Source organism: Cryptomeria japonica, chromosome 5, assembly GCF_030272615.1.
Source record: "Cryptomeria japonica chromosome 5, Sugi_1.0, whole genome shotgun sequence".
NCBI classification, from domain to species: Eukaryota; Viridiplantae; Streptophyta; class Pinopsida; order Cupressales; family Cupressaceae; genus Cryptomeria; species Cryptomeria japonica.
In genome coordinates this window covers 766,034,368-766,051,569 of record NC_081409.1, presented here as the reverse complement: position 1 = coordinate 766,051,569, position 17,202 = coordinate 766,034,368, and the positions used below count along the sequence as shown (strand labels likewise).

General features: G+C 31.6%; 1 protein-coding gene across 1 annotated transcript; it reads right to left on the bottom strand.

The window, feature by feature from the left end:
* Positions 1 to 12,656: 12,656 nt before the first annotated feature.
* Positions 12,657 to 16,985, bottom strand: LOC131876152 (uncharacterized). The gene is made up of 4 exons (XM_059220964.1): positions 15,567 to 16,985; positions 15,307 to 15,362; positions 13,676 to 15,201; positions 12,657 to 13,585 (listed from the first exon to the last, which is right to left on the bottom strand). The coding sequence occupies exons 1-4, from the start codon at positions 16,983 to 16,985 to the stop codon at positions 12,657 to 12,659; spliced, it is 3,930 nt and encodes a 1,309-aa protein (XP_059076947.1).
* Positions 16,986 to 17,202: the final 217 nt, after the last annotated feature.

The following is a 17,202-nucleotide window of genomic DNA, read 5'->3' as shown; positions in this document are numbered from 1 at the left end:
TAAGACGCTTACTTGATTTCCGAGCTTTTGAGAAGGATCACTCACATGAAGGGTTATATAGAGCTCATTAACTCATAACAAACATTCATTTTGCTGCCAAACTTCTCCTAATCTGAACAAGCTCAGTCAAATAAGGCGAACAAATCAAAACAGACAAGACATAATATCAAGTTTTTACGAGAGATGATTTTATTTTTCTTGTCATTGCCTTGTAAGTAATATCACTTTTTTAAATTGATATAAACCTATATTTCCAATGAACAATTCTTAAAAAATAAACGTTGGCAAGTCTTGTCAAGAGAGACGCTTCTATTTTTAATGCAATTGTCTTGAGACTGATATGGATCGGATGCGTGGAGTATCTTGTGATCATACGCTATCTAATATAAGTTTTTTATTTCAATTTGATGACGGTCCACCCAATATACGTTATTTATTTCAATTAGACGATAAGTTTACTTAATATAAATTTTTTATTTCGATTTAATTACAACTCTACCTAATATAAGTTTTTTAATTCAATTTGATACAAAGTATTAATGTTAAGATTGTTCTAATATAAATAAATAGTATACATCATAATTAGTTGATTTTAAATGTTTTTATTAAATTAAGTGGGAAAGGGCCCAAACCCATTATAAATCAGAACAAGAGCTTCGGAGCACAAGTCTACAAAACAAACATCAATGCAGTTAGAATAGGGCAACCAACCAAGAAACAACAAAGTCGGTGCCATTCAGATTACAACCATGAATGAAGGGACATTTACAAACAAGAAAAAGAAACAAAAACTACTAAAAATCTATGTTGGAGCCCAACAGTGGGCCCAACAAAACAACCTAAATAATCTAAATAATAAGATACTCACTTTTCTTCTTGTGGTGGACAACAATATATGAGGAGGCATCTTTGTGAGGAGAAGCTAATGAAGTAGTGGTCAAGGAATCATTTGAGGTAGAAGATGAGTAACCAAGATGAGCCACCAAGTTTGGAGAAGAAATTTGATAGTTCAAAGAAAGGGAATCATGAACCATTAATGGGATGAGTCTAGAACTAGACAAAACAATTGATTGTGCCACAAGAGTTGATATATGGTCTAGAACAGGGGTCGTGGCCTTTGAGATAGAAAAACACACAAGAGATGTCGAATTTGCTGAGAACTCTGACCTAAAATTAAAAGCAACAAGAAAAATTGTAAGATTACAATAGTCAACATCCATCTAATAGGTTGGAGAATAATGATGTCATGATCAACGAGGTCAATAAGAAGCCAAATGTCTTGTAGAAAAACAATGTCAACATTGAAAAAAAATCTCATCATAGTCTAGAAATGGTTTCCATGACAGTTCACCCACTCCAAATCCACCAAAGTCCTAACATAGAATGTATGAGAGAAGAAAATAGTATTAGGGTCCACTTTGACAAATTGACCTAGCCCATTACAAATAGCTTCATAGGTAGAGTTGCACTAAATTGGAGAGCGAGGTAAGGAAATCTTACCTAGGTAGGAGTGAAAGTAGTAGGTTCAACCAGAGGGTTGAAAGAGGGTGTCTAGATACATAAGGAAAGGGCATGAGAGGATCATTTTGAGACACCCATAGATAGAATAGCAGTCCAATCCTTTGTAGGGACAAAACAAATAATAAATAAGCCACAATAATAGGGTAAATATCAACCTTACTAGAGATGGCCAAGCTCTAGTATTCTGAAATGTTGGAATACAGATCTAGAAGTAAGGGCCATAAGCAATTAAACCTACAAATGAGGCCATTCCATTCAAAGTAAGAGATGTTGACCAACACCTCAGTGATAGTCAAAGTGCCTCCAATGATTTATAAAATTTTCTTAGAACGGTAATTAGAGGCTAAGTTTGAAATGTCAACCACCAAATTGCAGGTTGGAGAGTCGTTAACCATTGCAATCATGGGCGGGAGATGAGAATTTGAAAAAGAGGAAAGAGAGGCCATAGCATGATTTTATTCTTTTAATGTTAAGTGGTGATAAGTAATCTTTTTTAATTAAATAAATGCATAAAAAAATTACATTGATAAAATACAATTAGTAGACTGAGAAGTATAATAACAAAGTAGGTTGCCTAGACTAAACAACAACCCACAAAATAGTAATACAACCAACCTATTATTATCAACCTTGACAAGAGTTTTGGGCATTTTGAAATATGTTAAACAAATTTAACATATGACTAAAATAATTCAGAGTAAACAATGTGTTTATTGAAAAGATAAGGAGGATAATATAAGGTGTAACACTTGAACTAGCTTGTCATTGTAACCTATGTAGAAAGTTATCCATAGACCTCAAATTAATATTTATTTAAATTTCTATTCAGTACCAATAGAGCTAGAAAAATCTTTTGTACTATATATCTACATGCATGGCTTATTTTTTAAACTATTAAAACAAGTTTCAAGTATGATAAATTACTTAAATTCAAGAGTCTGCTTCATGAGAACATAATAAACATGTTAATTTCATGAATCATCTTCTTATTAATGAGTTGTTAATTAGTCAAAATTATGCATCATTAATATTATGATTTTATCTTATACAAATTTCATTTCATAATGTAGTGAGCTAAGATTTTCATCCCTATACTATTTTTCATTTAGTTTTTTTCTATTTTAACAAAATGACTTGATGCATATACATAGTGACAAAATGCATAATCACATGTAAGGTTTGAGAAATTAGATGGATTTCTTTTTAGAGGAGACTTAACTACTTTTCCTATGGACATGAAGTCCTCCATTATGCCATATTCTAGATCATATCACTTTCTACTCTTGTTGAGCTTGCCTAGAGCTAACAAGCCTCATAATTGTGCCTTCAAATTTGAAAACATGTGGATGATGGATAAAAAGCTTTTTAGAATTAATTTATGTCTATTTGAAGGAGAGCCATTTCATAGGATCAAAACTCTTTTGCTTCATCTCAAGACAAAAATATCTTAAGCAAAAAATATTGGCAACAAATAGAAACCACTTTAAGGATATATTTATAATTAAGAAAAGTATTGAAGAAGAAATTGAACTTCTGAATGAAGAAGTCATAAAGGATGACATGGATCAAGATAAATTCCTAAAAGAGAAGGATCTCCTTGGCAAACATGAAGAAATCTTGACAAAAGAGGAGATCTTTTGGAGACATAAATCAAGAGAGACTTGGTTAGCAGGAGGAGACAAAAACTAAAAGTTCTTCCATGATAGTACTAAGATTCATAGGAGTATTAATAGAATTACCAAATTGAAAAATGGAGAGGGGAATCTTATTGAAGATCAAGAGGGCATTGCAAAGGAAGTAGTCTCTCTTTTCTGGAATATTCTAAATAATTAGGAAGTTTCCAACCTTGAAGCTCAATCATCTCTATTGCAAAATATTCCCAAACTAATCTCTGAAGATCATAACAAAATGCTAAATGCAACATTCTCAACTACAAGGATCAGCCTTTCTCTGAATCAATTACACTTGGACAAAGCCCCTGGTCCAGATGGTTTTTTCTACTGGATTCTTTTAGAAATGTTGGTGTATTGTGGGGTCTGAAATAGTGGATGATATTGTAGGGGTTGGAAACTGTGGGAGGTTTTTTAGAGAAATTAATAACACATTAATTGTTATCATTCCTAAAAAGGAAACCAGAGGGGGCCTAGAGGACTATAGGCCAATTGCCCTTTGTAATATTACTTACAATTTTTTTTCAAAGCTCTAGCCAATAGACTGAAGGAAATCCTTCCTTTCATCATCTCAGAGGAATGAACTAATTTTGTGCCAAATAGATCAATTCTTGATGGGGTAATCATAGTTGAGCAAGAAGCCATTCACTCTATTCATATGTAATCATAAAAAGCTAAGCATATTGTAAAACTAGACATAAAGAAACCTTATGACAATGTCGATTGGAGTTTTCTCTACAAATGGATGGAAGCTTTTGGCTTCTCCAAATAGTGGATAAATCTTATCTTTTTTTCTATTTCCACTGTGAGATTTTTCAGGTCTAATTAATGGGACTCTTGAAGGTTTCTTTGATTCTTCTGGAGGGATTAGATAAGGTAACCCAATTTATACCTTTATCTTCACCATTATGGTTGAAAGTTTATGCAAAAGCATTTGCAAATCCCAAGAGTCTAGTTTTGTATAAGGCATTCAAATTACTAACTCAATAGAACCCATCAACAATTTGTTGTTGACATTATGCTTTTTGGTCCATGGCTTTGCTAAGATAGCCTAGAGCAATCCTAGCAAAGCCATGGATCAGAAATAAAAAGCAAGTACAAATATAAGCTCAAAAAGACCAAGGTATTATCGTTTGAAGAACTAAGAAGAGAGATGTAACATTTATAGGCAAGGGAAACATGTGTGTACGCCCATTTCTTATGATGTAATATGATTTAATAGTTTACAAGTAAAATTGAAAGACAACTTTAATATATTTTGACTTGGTCATCTAAAAGGTTCTTTCTGACGTTAGTTTGAGATTATCTTAAAAGTAAAATAAAATAAATTTCCATGTTTTTTATTAATACTAATCACAATTGACTTGGAAAAGAGGCACGGTCTATTAAAGGTGCTTTGATCATATCTCTAACAATATTATAGAGAGCTGGATTTGAAAGAATTAGTTGTAAATGCATCTAAAATCTAAATTGGTAGGCAAATATCTTGACCATTATCCAATTTCACTTTTAAGACCAAGAAAATTTGAATTTTTTATTTAAATTAATAATCAGCCAGCTCAGCAATGTCGTAGGTTGTTAACGTGGAATAGTGCATAAACTTAAAATAATATATAGCCAACAATGGAAAAACATACTTATACATACGTTGATGTCTGTAATAATTTTTTTATTTAAATTAATAATCAGCCAGCTCAGCAATGTCGTTATGAGACGGGAAAATTAGTACCGGTAACCCTATGCCATTAACTTGTACCGTACAACACGTGGTTTTAAAAACACGTTTGCATTGTTCACATTTTATTTGTGCATCACTTTTTGCAATAACATTTCCTTTTAACGGCAGTCTGAAAAAAGTTTCTCGGTAGTGGAATGATGGTTCTTCGGCACGTAGGCAATAATAATAATAATAATAATAATAATAAAAATAAAGAAAAAATTAATTAAAATAGACATTTCTTTTTCAAATATAAAGAAATCTAATTTTTTTTTTTTGAAAAACTCTCATTCCTCAAAATTTGCTTCTATATTTTTCTTAAATCAATTATAGTGTAAATAAATAATTTATACTTAAAAAAATATAGATGTCAATTTTATAAAAGCCAAGTTTATTTTGAATACAAAATTAATAATTACTTTTAATTGTTGCGAACTAATTGATAAGGATGTTGTGGTTTTGTAATGATTTGGATATTGTTTAATTCAAAATTTTGTTCAATTTATTAATATATCGTATTTTAAAAATAAATTTATGTTAATTAGAATTTTATTTTAATTGTAGTTAAAATTCTATATCTTAAATAGGATTGTAAGTACAATTACTATTTTAATTTAAATTATCTATATTTAATTACTGACAATTTGATACATGATCATTATCAGAAGTAATGTTCACATAAATAACTGCTCTATATAATCATAAAATTTCTAAAACAAAAGTTTGAAAAATAATATTTATTTTTAAAAGGTTTCTTGCCCTTCTATACCCTCATATGCAATGGCTCTTCGAATATATCTTTAATCATCTCCCTATCATTGCAAGAGAGTGAAAATGGGAATTAAAGCTTCAACACTTTTTAATAAAAACTCATCCAACAATGTAGTAGCTCACCAACTTGAGATAAGCTTAGGATCCATGTTCATACAAATAAAGTTTATCTTTCAATTGTCAACATGAAGAAGGCCAAGGCCAACAAATAGAACATAGTATTGTAACACACCTATGCTAGAATTCATTTCATCAACCCTTTCCATAAGGAATGAATAAACCTCATCAGCTACTCACATTGATTCTTTGAATCAAGAAACCTAGTTTAAAATTATTGAAAAATCTTGTGTGTATTAGAGCATGCTAGGGAGTAAAAATAAAGTATATAGTAGTACAAAGATAGTTTTCAAATACCAAGGTATGATATAATGTCTAAAATAGGAATAAATAAATTTAATGTGCTCTCTAGTTTGCCTAAGTCATTTGGATTTGAAAAGTTTCTTAGTGGATTTCAAACCAATATTGAGTTCATATTGATGAGTGGCTACGTCACCAACTTTAACATTCATAGAATGTTAACATAAAATTGGTTTAAATTTGTAATTGAAATAGTTGACTAGTGTCTAAAGTTAGGAATCAATGGGCTTGAGCTCCAACTAAGTTTAAAACAGTAAGAATTCCTTTTCTTTCAACAGTGTCAAAATATTTATGGATAATTTTGTAACATTTGTCAAATAAAATTTGCACAACTTATAATACCTGAATAAACTAGGTACTAATATTAGAATCTCCAATAATAAGACATGTAAATAAGGTGGATATATATTTACCCAATATGATATTGTGTGAAAAATATCAACTTATGAAAATGCATTTATTGAAAATACAAAAGGGAAGGAGGTGGAAAATTACTCATCGAAGAATTATTACATCGAAAATATGTGAAGATATCTATATATATGTAAATATGGAAAAGTAGACTCATGTAGAAGAGTTAATATTATATTAAAAAAAAGAATGAATACAATATACTTTCTCTACAAATAAAACTAAAGGAACCTAAGAAAATGTATAAAATGGGATAATGATAAAATACCCCAATGCTTTGCCACTTATTTTCCATAAAAAGGACTTTAGGATGGAATAATATGAATGGTTTGACTAGAAGAAAACAATATATGAGGGAAAATTAGATCAAGAATATGAATGTATTATTGGGTTTTATACAAATATATTACATAATAGGGGTTTATGGGTTTGGACGTGAAGAGTGATCCATAAAAGATGCAAGTTTATACAATTTAAACTTAAAAAAAAAAAAACTTCTTTCGTGTTAAAGAATGTTTAGGATGGTTTAGGAAAACCATGTGTAGACTCCAAATAGTGAGAAGATGAAGATTTGAAGTGTTTTATTCTTTTTGGAAAAAATATGAATTTACAAATATGTAGGAAATAAACATACCATAATATATTTTTCATAAATCATGGTGAATCCACCATGTCCAAGGTGATTATTAAATCATCTCTCCATTGATTGTACTGAATTTATAAGCAAATTTGTCACATCAGCTAATGTTTTTGATCTTAACATTTCTAATCATCTCTTCCTCTTTGATGGATGCTTTACTTTATGAATGTTATGAGAATTTATTTATATCTATCATGTTGTTTTTTATTAAGGAAAAAGTGGGTTTTATAGGGACCCAAAACCATAGAGTTTACAAGCCATCTAGAGATATTCAACAAAGACCACTAAAACGAGAAAGTTGCCGAATAGACAAAAGATAACTATAACAGACCAAAAGCCAACAAAAAGACAGTAAATAGCCTGTCAAGATTTATATTTAGAACTGCTCTTATGTGAGTGGAGATTCATGTCAAAAGAAGGCCTAGATGACTTAGCTTTCTTCCCCTTGACTAAAATCCAACCCTCTTCCACATGTGCTGCCATGTCAAGCGAAGCCGGCAAGAGACAGGGCAGTATTCTGAGAATCTATAGCCACAGTCTCAGAATAAACATCAATATTCCTCCCAGTAGCCAAATCATAAGAGCTACTAGAATAGATAGATGAAACACTATCACCATAAGCCTTAGAACCAATCGCAGTCTCTTTAGGGCTATCAACAACCCCACCCTTTTTGACCAGAGAGGGAGCCCCAAAACCTGAAGAATCCGCTGCAACCACCTCAGAGAAACTCCTGAGTTGCTCAGTAGTCTTCTCGACCGTGTAATGCTGAAGGGAGGCATCTTTCCACCATGTAGCTAACAGAGCCCTTTTCTCAAATCCACATTGAGTAGCCACATGACCAATTTTAAAACATCTTCTACATCTAAAGGGAATCCCTTCATAGTCCAAAGATTGAGTCCAAGAACCCTTAGAAGATTTGATCAGAATCTCAGCAAGCCATCCTTTTGAAACATCCATATCAACCAAAATGCAGGCATAGGTAAAGTGGAAGATATATATCATTCACGTTGTTACATTTTATGTGGTTGAGTCTAAATTCTCTTATAGGGAGTTGTCATGGTATATTCTCTTGTATTTTAATTAACTTTTAATGACTGGTCATTATTGATTAAAGTGGGATAAGCCCGAACCTTTATGTAACAACCAACGAAGCAAATAAGCTGGAGGAACTTACAAGCAAGTGAGACCACCAAGACCCAAGACTCCTTTTTGAAAGTGAAGCTTTTGACCTAAGCAACAAACTGACGAGAACAAAAACCCTGAACCCACAACTCTATAGACAGATTCAAGAATTCAATTGCAATATTTTAATTAGTTCTTGGTGAGTTACCAAACTTTTAAAACTCTAATCGATAAATCAAAAAATTGTGAGTAAATCTTATAATCTATTTTGAACATTCGAATATTCAAACATTTTACTAAAGATTATTATCTTAAGAAATTCCTCTACATATGTTTATTTATATTTATTTCAAATTCTAGGACTCACAAGTTTGTTGTTAATAATCGGGATTAGGGTTATTCTTTTGCTTTATATAGTAGAGGAGATGACACAAAATTGTCTATGACAAGCTTGAAGCCACGATGTGGAATTAGTAAGTAGCCGCTGGTTTTATGAGGAATATGGCAAGAGAAACGTATTCAAAATCTTGTACTCATTTCTGCATACACCATTATAATTTTGCACGTCCTTCTCATGATTCAAAGCTCACGTTTTAGATAGCGCAGATTCGTCACTAAGCTGACAATTTCAGCGGTACAATCAAATTTGAAATCTTAATTTTTACTTTGACAGCGTAATTAAAATTTAATATTTCTATGAAAATCACCATCCACCACCAAATTCACACTGTTTCTCCCCACTCCCAATCAACCTCAATATTGACTTCTACCATTTAAATAAACACATTATTTTTTTCAAATTAAATGAAACAGAAATGTTCAAATTAAATAAATACACATTTAAACATCCAACTGAACATTTATTGGTAGTTTGATCTTCTGTTCTCGTGCCAAAACGCGTCGATTAAAATAAAATAAATTTCCATGTTTTTTATTAATACTGATTACAATTGACTTGGAAAAGAGGCATGGTCTATTAAAGGTGATCATATCTCTAACAATATTATAGAGAGCTGGATTTGAAAGAATTAGTTGTAAATCTATCTAAAATCTAAATTGGTAGGCAAATGTTTTGACCGATATCCAATTTCACTTTTAAGACCAAGTAAATTTGAATTTTTTATTTAAATTAATAATCAGCCAGCTCAGCAATGGCGTAGGTTGTTAACGTGGAATAGTGCATAAACTTAAAATAATATATAGTCAACAATGGAAAAACATACTTATACATACGTTGATGTCTGTAAGAATTTTTTTATTTAAATTAATAACTAGTATACTTATATTTTAAAAAATCTATGTAAAATTCGCCGAGAGATATCTAATTTCAAAATATTTAAGATTCATAAAAATGAATAAATCATTTTACCTTCTATGTGACAAATGAGAGCTATGCAAGAAAAATACTTGCATCAATCAAAAGATTCACTATAAATATGTTATTAGAGGAGTTATGCAAGACAATCAAAATAACCAACCAAATGCCTTATAAATCATCATATTGATAGAAGAAAATATTTTTACATATAGCATTTTCGAATAGAAATCTCACATAGTATCCCAGAATTCATAAACAATGAATAAATCACCATACCTTCTATTTGACAAGTGAGAACTATGCAAGAAAAAAATTGCAACAATTTATAGAATCACTATAAATATATTATTATAGGTATGTTGCAAGAAGATAAGAACAATTCAACACATGCATTATAAATCATCAAATTGATAGAAGAAAATGTATTTACATATAACAATTTTAATGAAAACCTTAGATAATATCCCACACTAATCCTACCAAAAAAATATTATTTCTCTTATATCATAATATAAGTCAAACAAAATTGATAAATATTTCTAAAATGTGTAAAATGTTTGTAAAAATAAAAAGTATTGAAAATCAAATACAAAGTAACTATAGTAATAACACTTCATTGTAATGGTGTAAACCCATTGCAAATTCTTCAGTGATGAGAATAGTATTACGACCTTTGTTTTCATAGTGATCACGATATACTTCTTTCAACATAGCTGGAAATCCAGCCACTATTGTATATGCCTCATGAGTTTTCCTTGCAACATCTTCCATTTCCAATATTTCGAGTTCTTCGACATCATCTATCATTAAGGCAGTGTTTTCAATTTCCTTGACGATTTTGTCGCAATACTCTAAAATGGTTCTTGCACATTTGTCGATAGGGGTTTCGACAAAATTATTAGAGTTTACAGAAGCATGAGGACTCTCAACAATGATTTCTGATTCATTCTGTGAAGCATCCATAGTTTCAACTTTTTGCTAAAAATTAAAAAAAAACAATAAAACTAAGATTAGTATTAAGGTACAATGAGAATAAAATAATTCATAATTTGAAATAAAATAAAATTATAAAAAAATAATATTAAGTAATACAAATTGTACATGAAATAAATAATGAAAATACCTAATAGTCATTGGAAAAATTCAACCATTAAAATATGATATTAGCTGGCTTACTATGTTGAGATGTCACCAAAATCATATGAAATACCACAAAAATTATAAAATCATAAGCAAATGACGTGACAATAAAAAAATTAATCTTTCTATTTGATTATTAAATAACCAATAAAATATAATTAACAACATAACAAACATTGACAATTTTTTTGTAGTCACCAAATTCATTAGTTTTGTTTGATGCAAGAAAGAATACATAAACCATAAAATATCACATTCTTAGCAATTTTACAACAATAGTTACAAAATATTATTAAAATTGAATTTAGGCTTTATTGCATCAAATAATAATATAAAAATAGAATAATTGAATATAGTCATAAATGCAATGTTTAAATAGTTTGCACACATTTATCAAATAATATCTATAGACTACTTTCACTTTCTTAACCATGCACAGGTAATATCTCTCGATCTTCAATATCGTCAAGAATAGTCCGAACTTTAATTGTCACATTGGACTTCACTGCATACAAGACAGGTATCCCATAGTATGCATGCAACAACCTGAATGATGGCATAACTTGATGCACTGTGAATCTTATAGAGTACCCGAGCTTAAGAGTAGTAAGAAACCATTCCTCAGGTGGGCCTGTGTGATAACTGATCCGTGATTGTCCCTTAAGAAATCTCATAAACTTCATACTAAGTTGATCGGATAGAGTGTGCTTCTCAATTTTTATTGTTGGTCTAATAACGATTCTCCAAATGCATCCAGCAAGGTAAAGATCTCGAATCTCATGGTATAGAGAAATCGACCAACCACACAAATCTACAATCTCAATTTGAAGATTATTAAATCTGACATCTAAGTTCATTTTGATCTTCGATTCATATAAGAAGTTAAAATATACAGCATAATTGTCAAATTTGAATTGAGTGGTCCTTAATCCATTGTTGTTAATTTTCTTGACCATCCTGTCTCTGACCCAATAGCGAACACTCAATTCCTCTATACGAAGGATGACATTGCGTGGAAGATAGGGGTGATACATTGACATCCAAGTGGACACCCATTTTGTACGTATATTATCTGACATCTTCCTGACATGCATGCAAATTATTATTAGCTCTTAAATTACTATTAAATTGCTCAAGGAATATACTTTCCAATTTAAATAGAAAATCACATAAAGGGTAATAAACATTAAGCAAATGAATGTTATTAAAGTACCTAAAATATATATTCATACATTTTTAGTCAAAGACATATACGTACATACATTGTTTTCTAGGTTAGTATATTAAACACAAGGAAGACCATAACAATTCATACATGTACGAATTTTCTTTACCATGATGATATAAAAAATGATGCAAGATTATATTAGGTGCATCTAAGAAATATGGCTGTCAAAAGGAAATCTCCTTCACATTTCAAATGAAATTTATACTGGATATGGAAATAAATAAATAAATGGCTTGTTTAAATTTATGTAACATTAACTGATAATTTATATTTGTTTATTTAATAGATATTGTGGAAGCATTTAGTGGTGTATAAAATGTTAACAATTATTTGTTGTGGGCAGACATAACACAAGTATTAGAGCCATGGAAGCAAATTTGATCAAAAAAATATATACACAAATTTAATCTCCTACAAATTTGAGTTTATTTTATTTAGCCTTATTTTTGGAAAGTTGTCTACCCTTTTTTATTTTCTCATAATGAATGGTAATATTATTTTAAAGCCCTCTAGAGATTTGTATGGAAACAAAAAACCTTTCATTGATTGAATTCATGTAATATTTCTTATCATTTATAATTATTGAGTAGACATTGTGAAAGCATATATGATATATTAAATATTAGAAATAATTATAGTGGCAATAAAGAACAGAGGTGTCAAAGACAATAAAAAAAAATTCAACAAAAAATATATTACATCAATTATCTTCCAAAAGTTTGAGCCTATTTTCCTCAGCCTTGCGCTTCACAAGTTGTCTACCCTTTTTCATTTTCTCATAACGATCATATGTAAATGGTGGCATTATTCTCAAACCCTCTAGAGATTTTACACGAGATACTGCAACAAATGTCAATCCAGTTCTTTCTCTTGGTCCTATATCGATAGTTACTTTTGGAAGAGTCAATCCTTGAGATTTATGTATAGTCAATGCCCATGCCAATCTCAATGGTAGCTGAAGTGTTCTGCCCTTTTGTATTGGTGTTATTGGAATTGTATTTGGATGATGATCTTCAAATGGTAATCCTGAGTAATTATCAAATTCAACCATCACATATGTCGGTGGGTCAGGTGGAGCACTTCCTGGCTTGTAGACAATCTTTTGAACATATCCCAAAGCTCCATTTACAAGACCTGCTTGTATCCAAAGGTTTGAAGTTAGCATGACCCTTGAATTCTTACTGATCAATAACTCTAGATCAAGTTCACCAGTTGAGAAATCTTCTGCTATATTAACACTTCCTGCTTTTGTTGCAACACTTCGTGCAACGGGATGCCTCAATGAATATAACATTTTTTTATTATGACTATGAACATTGTCATTTGTGGAGAACAAATGGACAGTATTTTCAAATTCAGAATTACTTGCAGCATCTATGTTAGTAGGGGTTCTCATCATTAGTAGCTTCCAATCATCAATTTGAGGGTTTGCATCTCTTAGATTTGTCAAAAGTTGACGAAATCTTTGTTGCTGAATATTTTCTCCATCTTGTCTGAATATTTTATCTAAAGTAACCACAATTTTGAATTCCTCCCATAGTAGCTTTGCCCGTCTATTACTGGCATATGCAGGTCTATCATTAACCAGAGGCAATTGACCCAAATCTCCTACCAAAATCATAGATATACCTGAAAGATAATTCAAAATAATTATTTTTAAAATATATAATATTGTTATTGAAATTTATTTTTCCTCATTACTCAAAATTAAATGCATACCTGCAAAACTTAGGTGTGCACTTTGTGGGTATGCTTGTCGGAGTCGAGAATCTATGTTTTCCAACATGTTTTGACCAATGAAGCTCATTTCATCAATCAAAATGTACTTGATATGCGCCATTTCTTCTTGAAAAATGGCAAGTCTTGTTCCCTGTAGTTGAGTGAAATCTCGTATTGGGATTCTCAATTTGGAATGAACTGTAGAGGCCCCTATATTGAACGCTGCAACTCCTGTTGGTGCGAGTAATAGAAGGGGAGAACGAGATGGCATTGCAGCATTTTCAAGAGCTTGACTGATGGCACCAGTTAAATATGACTTTCCTGTACCTGCTGTTCCCTGAATTATCATGAACAATGGCACTTTATTTTGACTCCTCTGATAGTGTGTCATAATTATATCAACTGCCTTTTTTTGCTTATCACTGAGGGTCATGTAGTTGATGCATTGGGGTATATCATCATATATAAGACATCCATGATCCTTCATGTTAGTTATGAAACTGATTGCTGTAGTTGTGTACTCTTCACCTTGATAATCAGTAGACCAATTTGTATGTCTATCAATGTCTCTTCTCCCCAACATATCTATTTCTGAAAATTGTATATTTTGACCATGATGTAGCCTAGATATAATTTCCCATTCATGCTCTATGGTATTTCTCTGAATAGCTTCATTCTCTTCAATTTCTGAATCAGTATTAGCCTCTGCATTTTCAATACTTGTTATTCGTTCGACATGCCAAGGATTGTAGGTAAATGACTCCCAATTTGCTATCATAGAGTCATCATCATGACCAATATCCCTTTCTATGTCACGAAATGGTTTGTAGAGTAATAACTCTGATAAACAAAAGTCAATCCATTTATTTGACTCACGTGGAGGAAGAGATACAAACCTAGGAAAAACTCTAACAATTGCTTCTCTTTCCCTTGGTTCCCATTTGTTGTCTCGTTTTCTTTTAGGATTATATATCCATGATCTAGCTGCATCAATTAATGTGACACCTTCCATACAAAGAGGCCTTGTTTTATATCCATCAATGAAAGATTTTGTCTGCTCTTCATTATTCTCTTCATCATTTATAGTTACAAGTTTGAACACCTCACGTGAGACATTTAGATTAACAAATCTTCTGCTACTCTCTACTAATGGAAGTTCTAACAACATGTGACATGTTTCTTGAGCACCAATGTCCCTTTCAATAATTGTTTCAGTCAGAAGCCTTCTATATGCTCGAGCAGCTAAATCATTAGGGTCTTCCATGTTGGAGAGGCACATCAACATCTGGTGATATGTTTCAGAGCTTTTCTCTGCTTTCGCTGCATACTTGGCAATATATTTGACTACTGCATGTTTGGAAAGAATAGGTTGCCAATCTATATTTGCTCTCCATAATTGCAATATGTGACGATTATGTGAATTCACCCTATCATCATTTCTTGCAGGTTCAAATTTTTTTTCACCTGTTTCTATATCTTCATATAATTTGGACCCACTGAGATTCAAAGGCCAAGGAGCATTATACCTATAAAAAATATCAAGACTTGTCATAAATATTTGGTTACTTTTCTTTTGTATAGTATTTAATTCTTATATAAATATTTGATTTGATAAATATTTACCTACAAACCATCTTTCCTCTTTTTTTTCACAGGCATGCACCCTCCCTACACAATGTATGTCATTCTACACAGTTAAGGATCTCTTCATAGTCCTTATCAATATCTATCTCTGCAAGTTGTCTTGTATTTTTTAGACATGGATGTAGAGGAAAATTTTGAAATGCCTACAATTTAAAATAAAAACAAATATGTTAGCTACATCATAAGCTATAAAATACTTTATGTCAAACAATAAACCATATATATGTTGAAGTTTTCATAGACTTGCCTGTATATTTCGTTGATGTGGATCTTCTCTAGGATTCCATGCATGAACAATGGAATGAAAGTATTTTTCTGCATGTTTTCGTTGCTCTTCATTTGACCAGTCAATATTGTCCATATTGGGTGCTCCATTCATCCATATGAATCCATGCACATGTGGTGACCCCCTATGTTGCCACTCATACCTAGACCAAAAATCTTCAACATTCATTCCTTTTTCTAGGATTTCTTTTCTAAATATTGAATGTCTTAAGTGCATGTAATGTGCAACTATATGGGGGTAGTTGATAACATTCTGCTTTCTCCAATTTTGAGCTTCTCGTGGAGTGGTTGGTGATGTTCCCGGCATTAGTGCATGCAAATCAGGCCAATACATATCTGCTGCACTTAATGTGAAGAATATCGTAGGGGAGCCTATTTGATGAAGCATGTCTATTAATTCTGCATGACATTTGGCCCAATATGACCTTGTACCCCTCAATGATGTTCCAAACCGCATCAACCTATCTGCCAAATGGGATTGTGGCATATTTTCCATATGCTGACGCAATTCATTGATAGTGATTGGCATGTCATGAAAACCTCGTTTTACAAAGATTGCAGATGAATTTTGTGCACGATGTCTCATAATCATGTTCATCATAAAATATTTGAATCTTGGATGTTGACCAAATCGATGATCTCTATACCGCAGTAGATGTTTCACAAATTCATGCAAATGCACTCGCCTCATTCGTGGCTCTAACCAATCACATCTACCATCAGGAAACAATGTTGGAAATGCCATATCAAGTAATCCCAATGTGACATACTCATTGATAGGAGATGTACCAATTGCTGGCCAATCGATCAATGCTGTTTGATTTGTATCAGGATTATTAATCCATGCATGTATTAATTCCATTTCTTTTTGAGCATTAGGTAGTTTAGAAGCCATTGAATTTGTGTGGTCAATTGTATTACCTTCATCTATTTCCATGATTGGACCCACAAATATGATTTCATTTGCATCAGAATCAAATTCCATATGCACTGTCTTCAATCTGTTGAAAATATTTTCATCAAAATTGCTAGATAGATCATTGAGAGCATTCTCATTAACTATGACATCAGAATAATATTTATCATGCTCAATTTTGTATTTAAGTGCTTTGTACACACGATCCCTATTCACTGTAAAGTTATAATTTGTGCCACGTTGGTCCCTTCTTCGAACAATAATGATTGGCAAATGATCTATTGTATGTGGCAAAATGTTTGAAATATGTTCCACATTTTGTGGAAAACTTATTGTGTGTCCTTTGTATTTGTATTGACCACCTGTTGCATGTGTAACTTGTAATATTGGGTTGACACGTGCAATCAACATTTCTTCTACTTGAGTCAAACTTGCAAGCTCTTCTGGTTGTGGCCCGAGATCCATATTGTTTGAAGCTGAAAATCTATTGTTTCCTCTCTCTTGTCTACATCTAGTGCATATAGGACCTTGTGAGCTACGATTTACTTTAATTCCCAGATAACACTCTTGAAAAATATAACACATGCTTGGCATTCTAAAGCGATCTAATTGGTGTCGAAATTGCATTTGAAATCTTTGAAAATCAGCTCGAATCATTCCATTTGTATTTTGTCTATTTTGT

Excerpts from the sequence above, each read along its gene's own strand:
- LOC131876152 (XM_059220964.1), bottom strand. The coding sequence starts at position 16,985 with ATGGATCTCGGGCCACAACCAGAAGAGCTTGCAAGTTTGACTCAAGTA. Across the intron at positions 15,202-15,306 it reads GAAAAAAAAGAGGAAAGATG|GTATAATGCTCCTTGGCCTT; the intron begins GTTTGTAGGTAA and ends TATTTTTTATAG. Across the intron at positions 13,586-13,675 it reads TGCACACCTAAGTTTTGCAG|GTATATCTATGATTTTGGTA; the intron begins GTATGCATTTAA and ends ATTATCTTTCAG.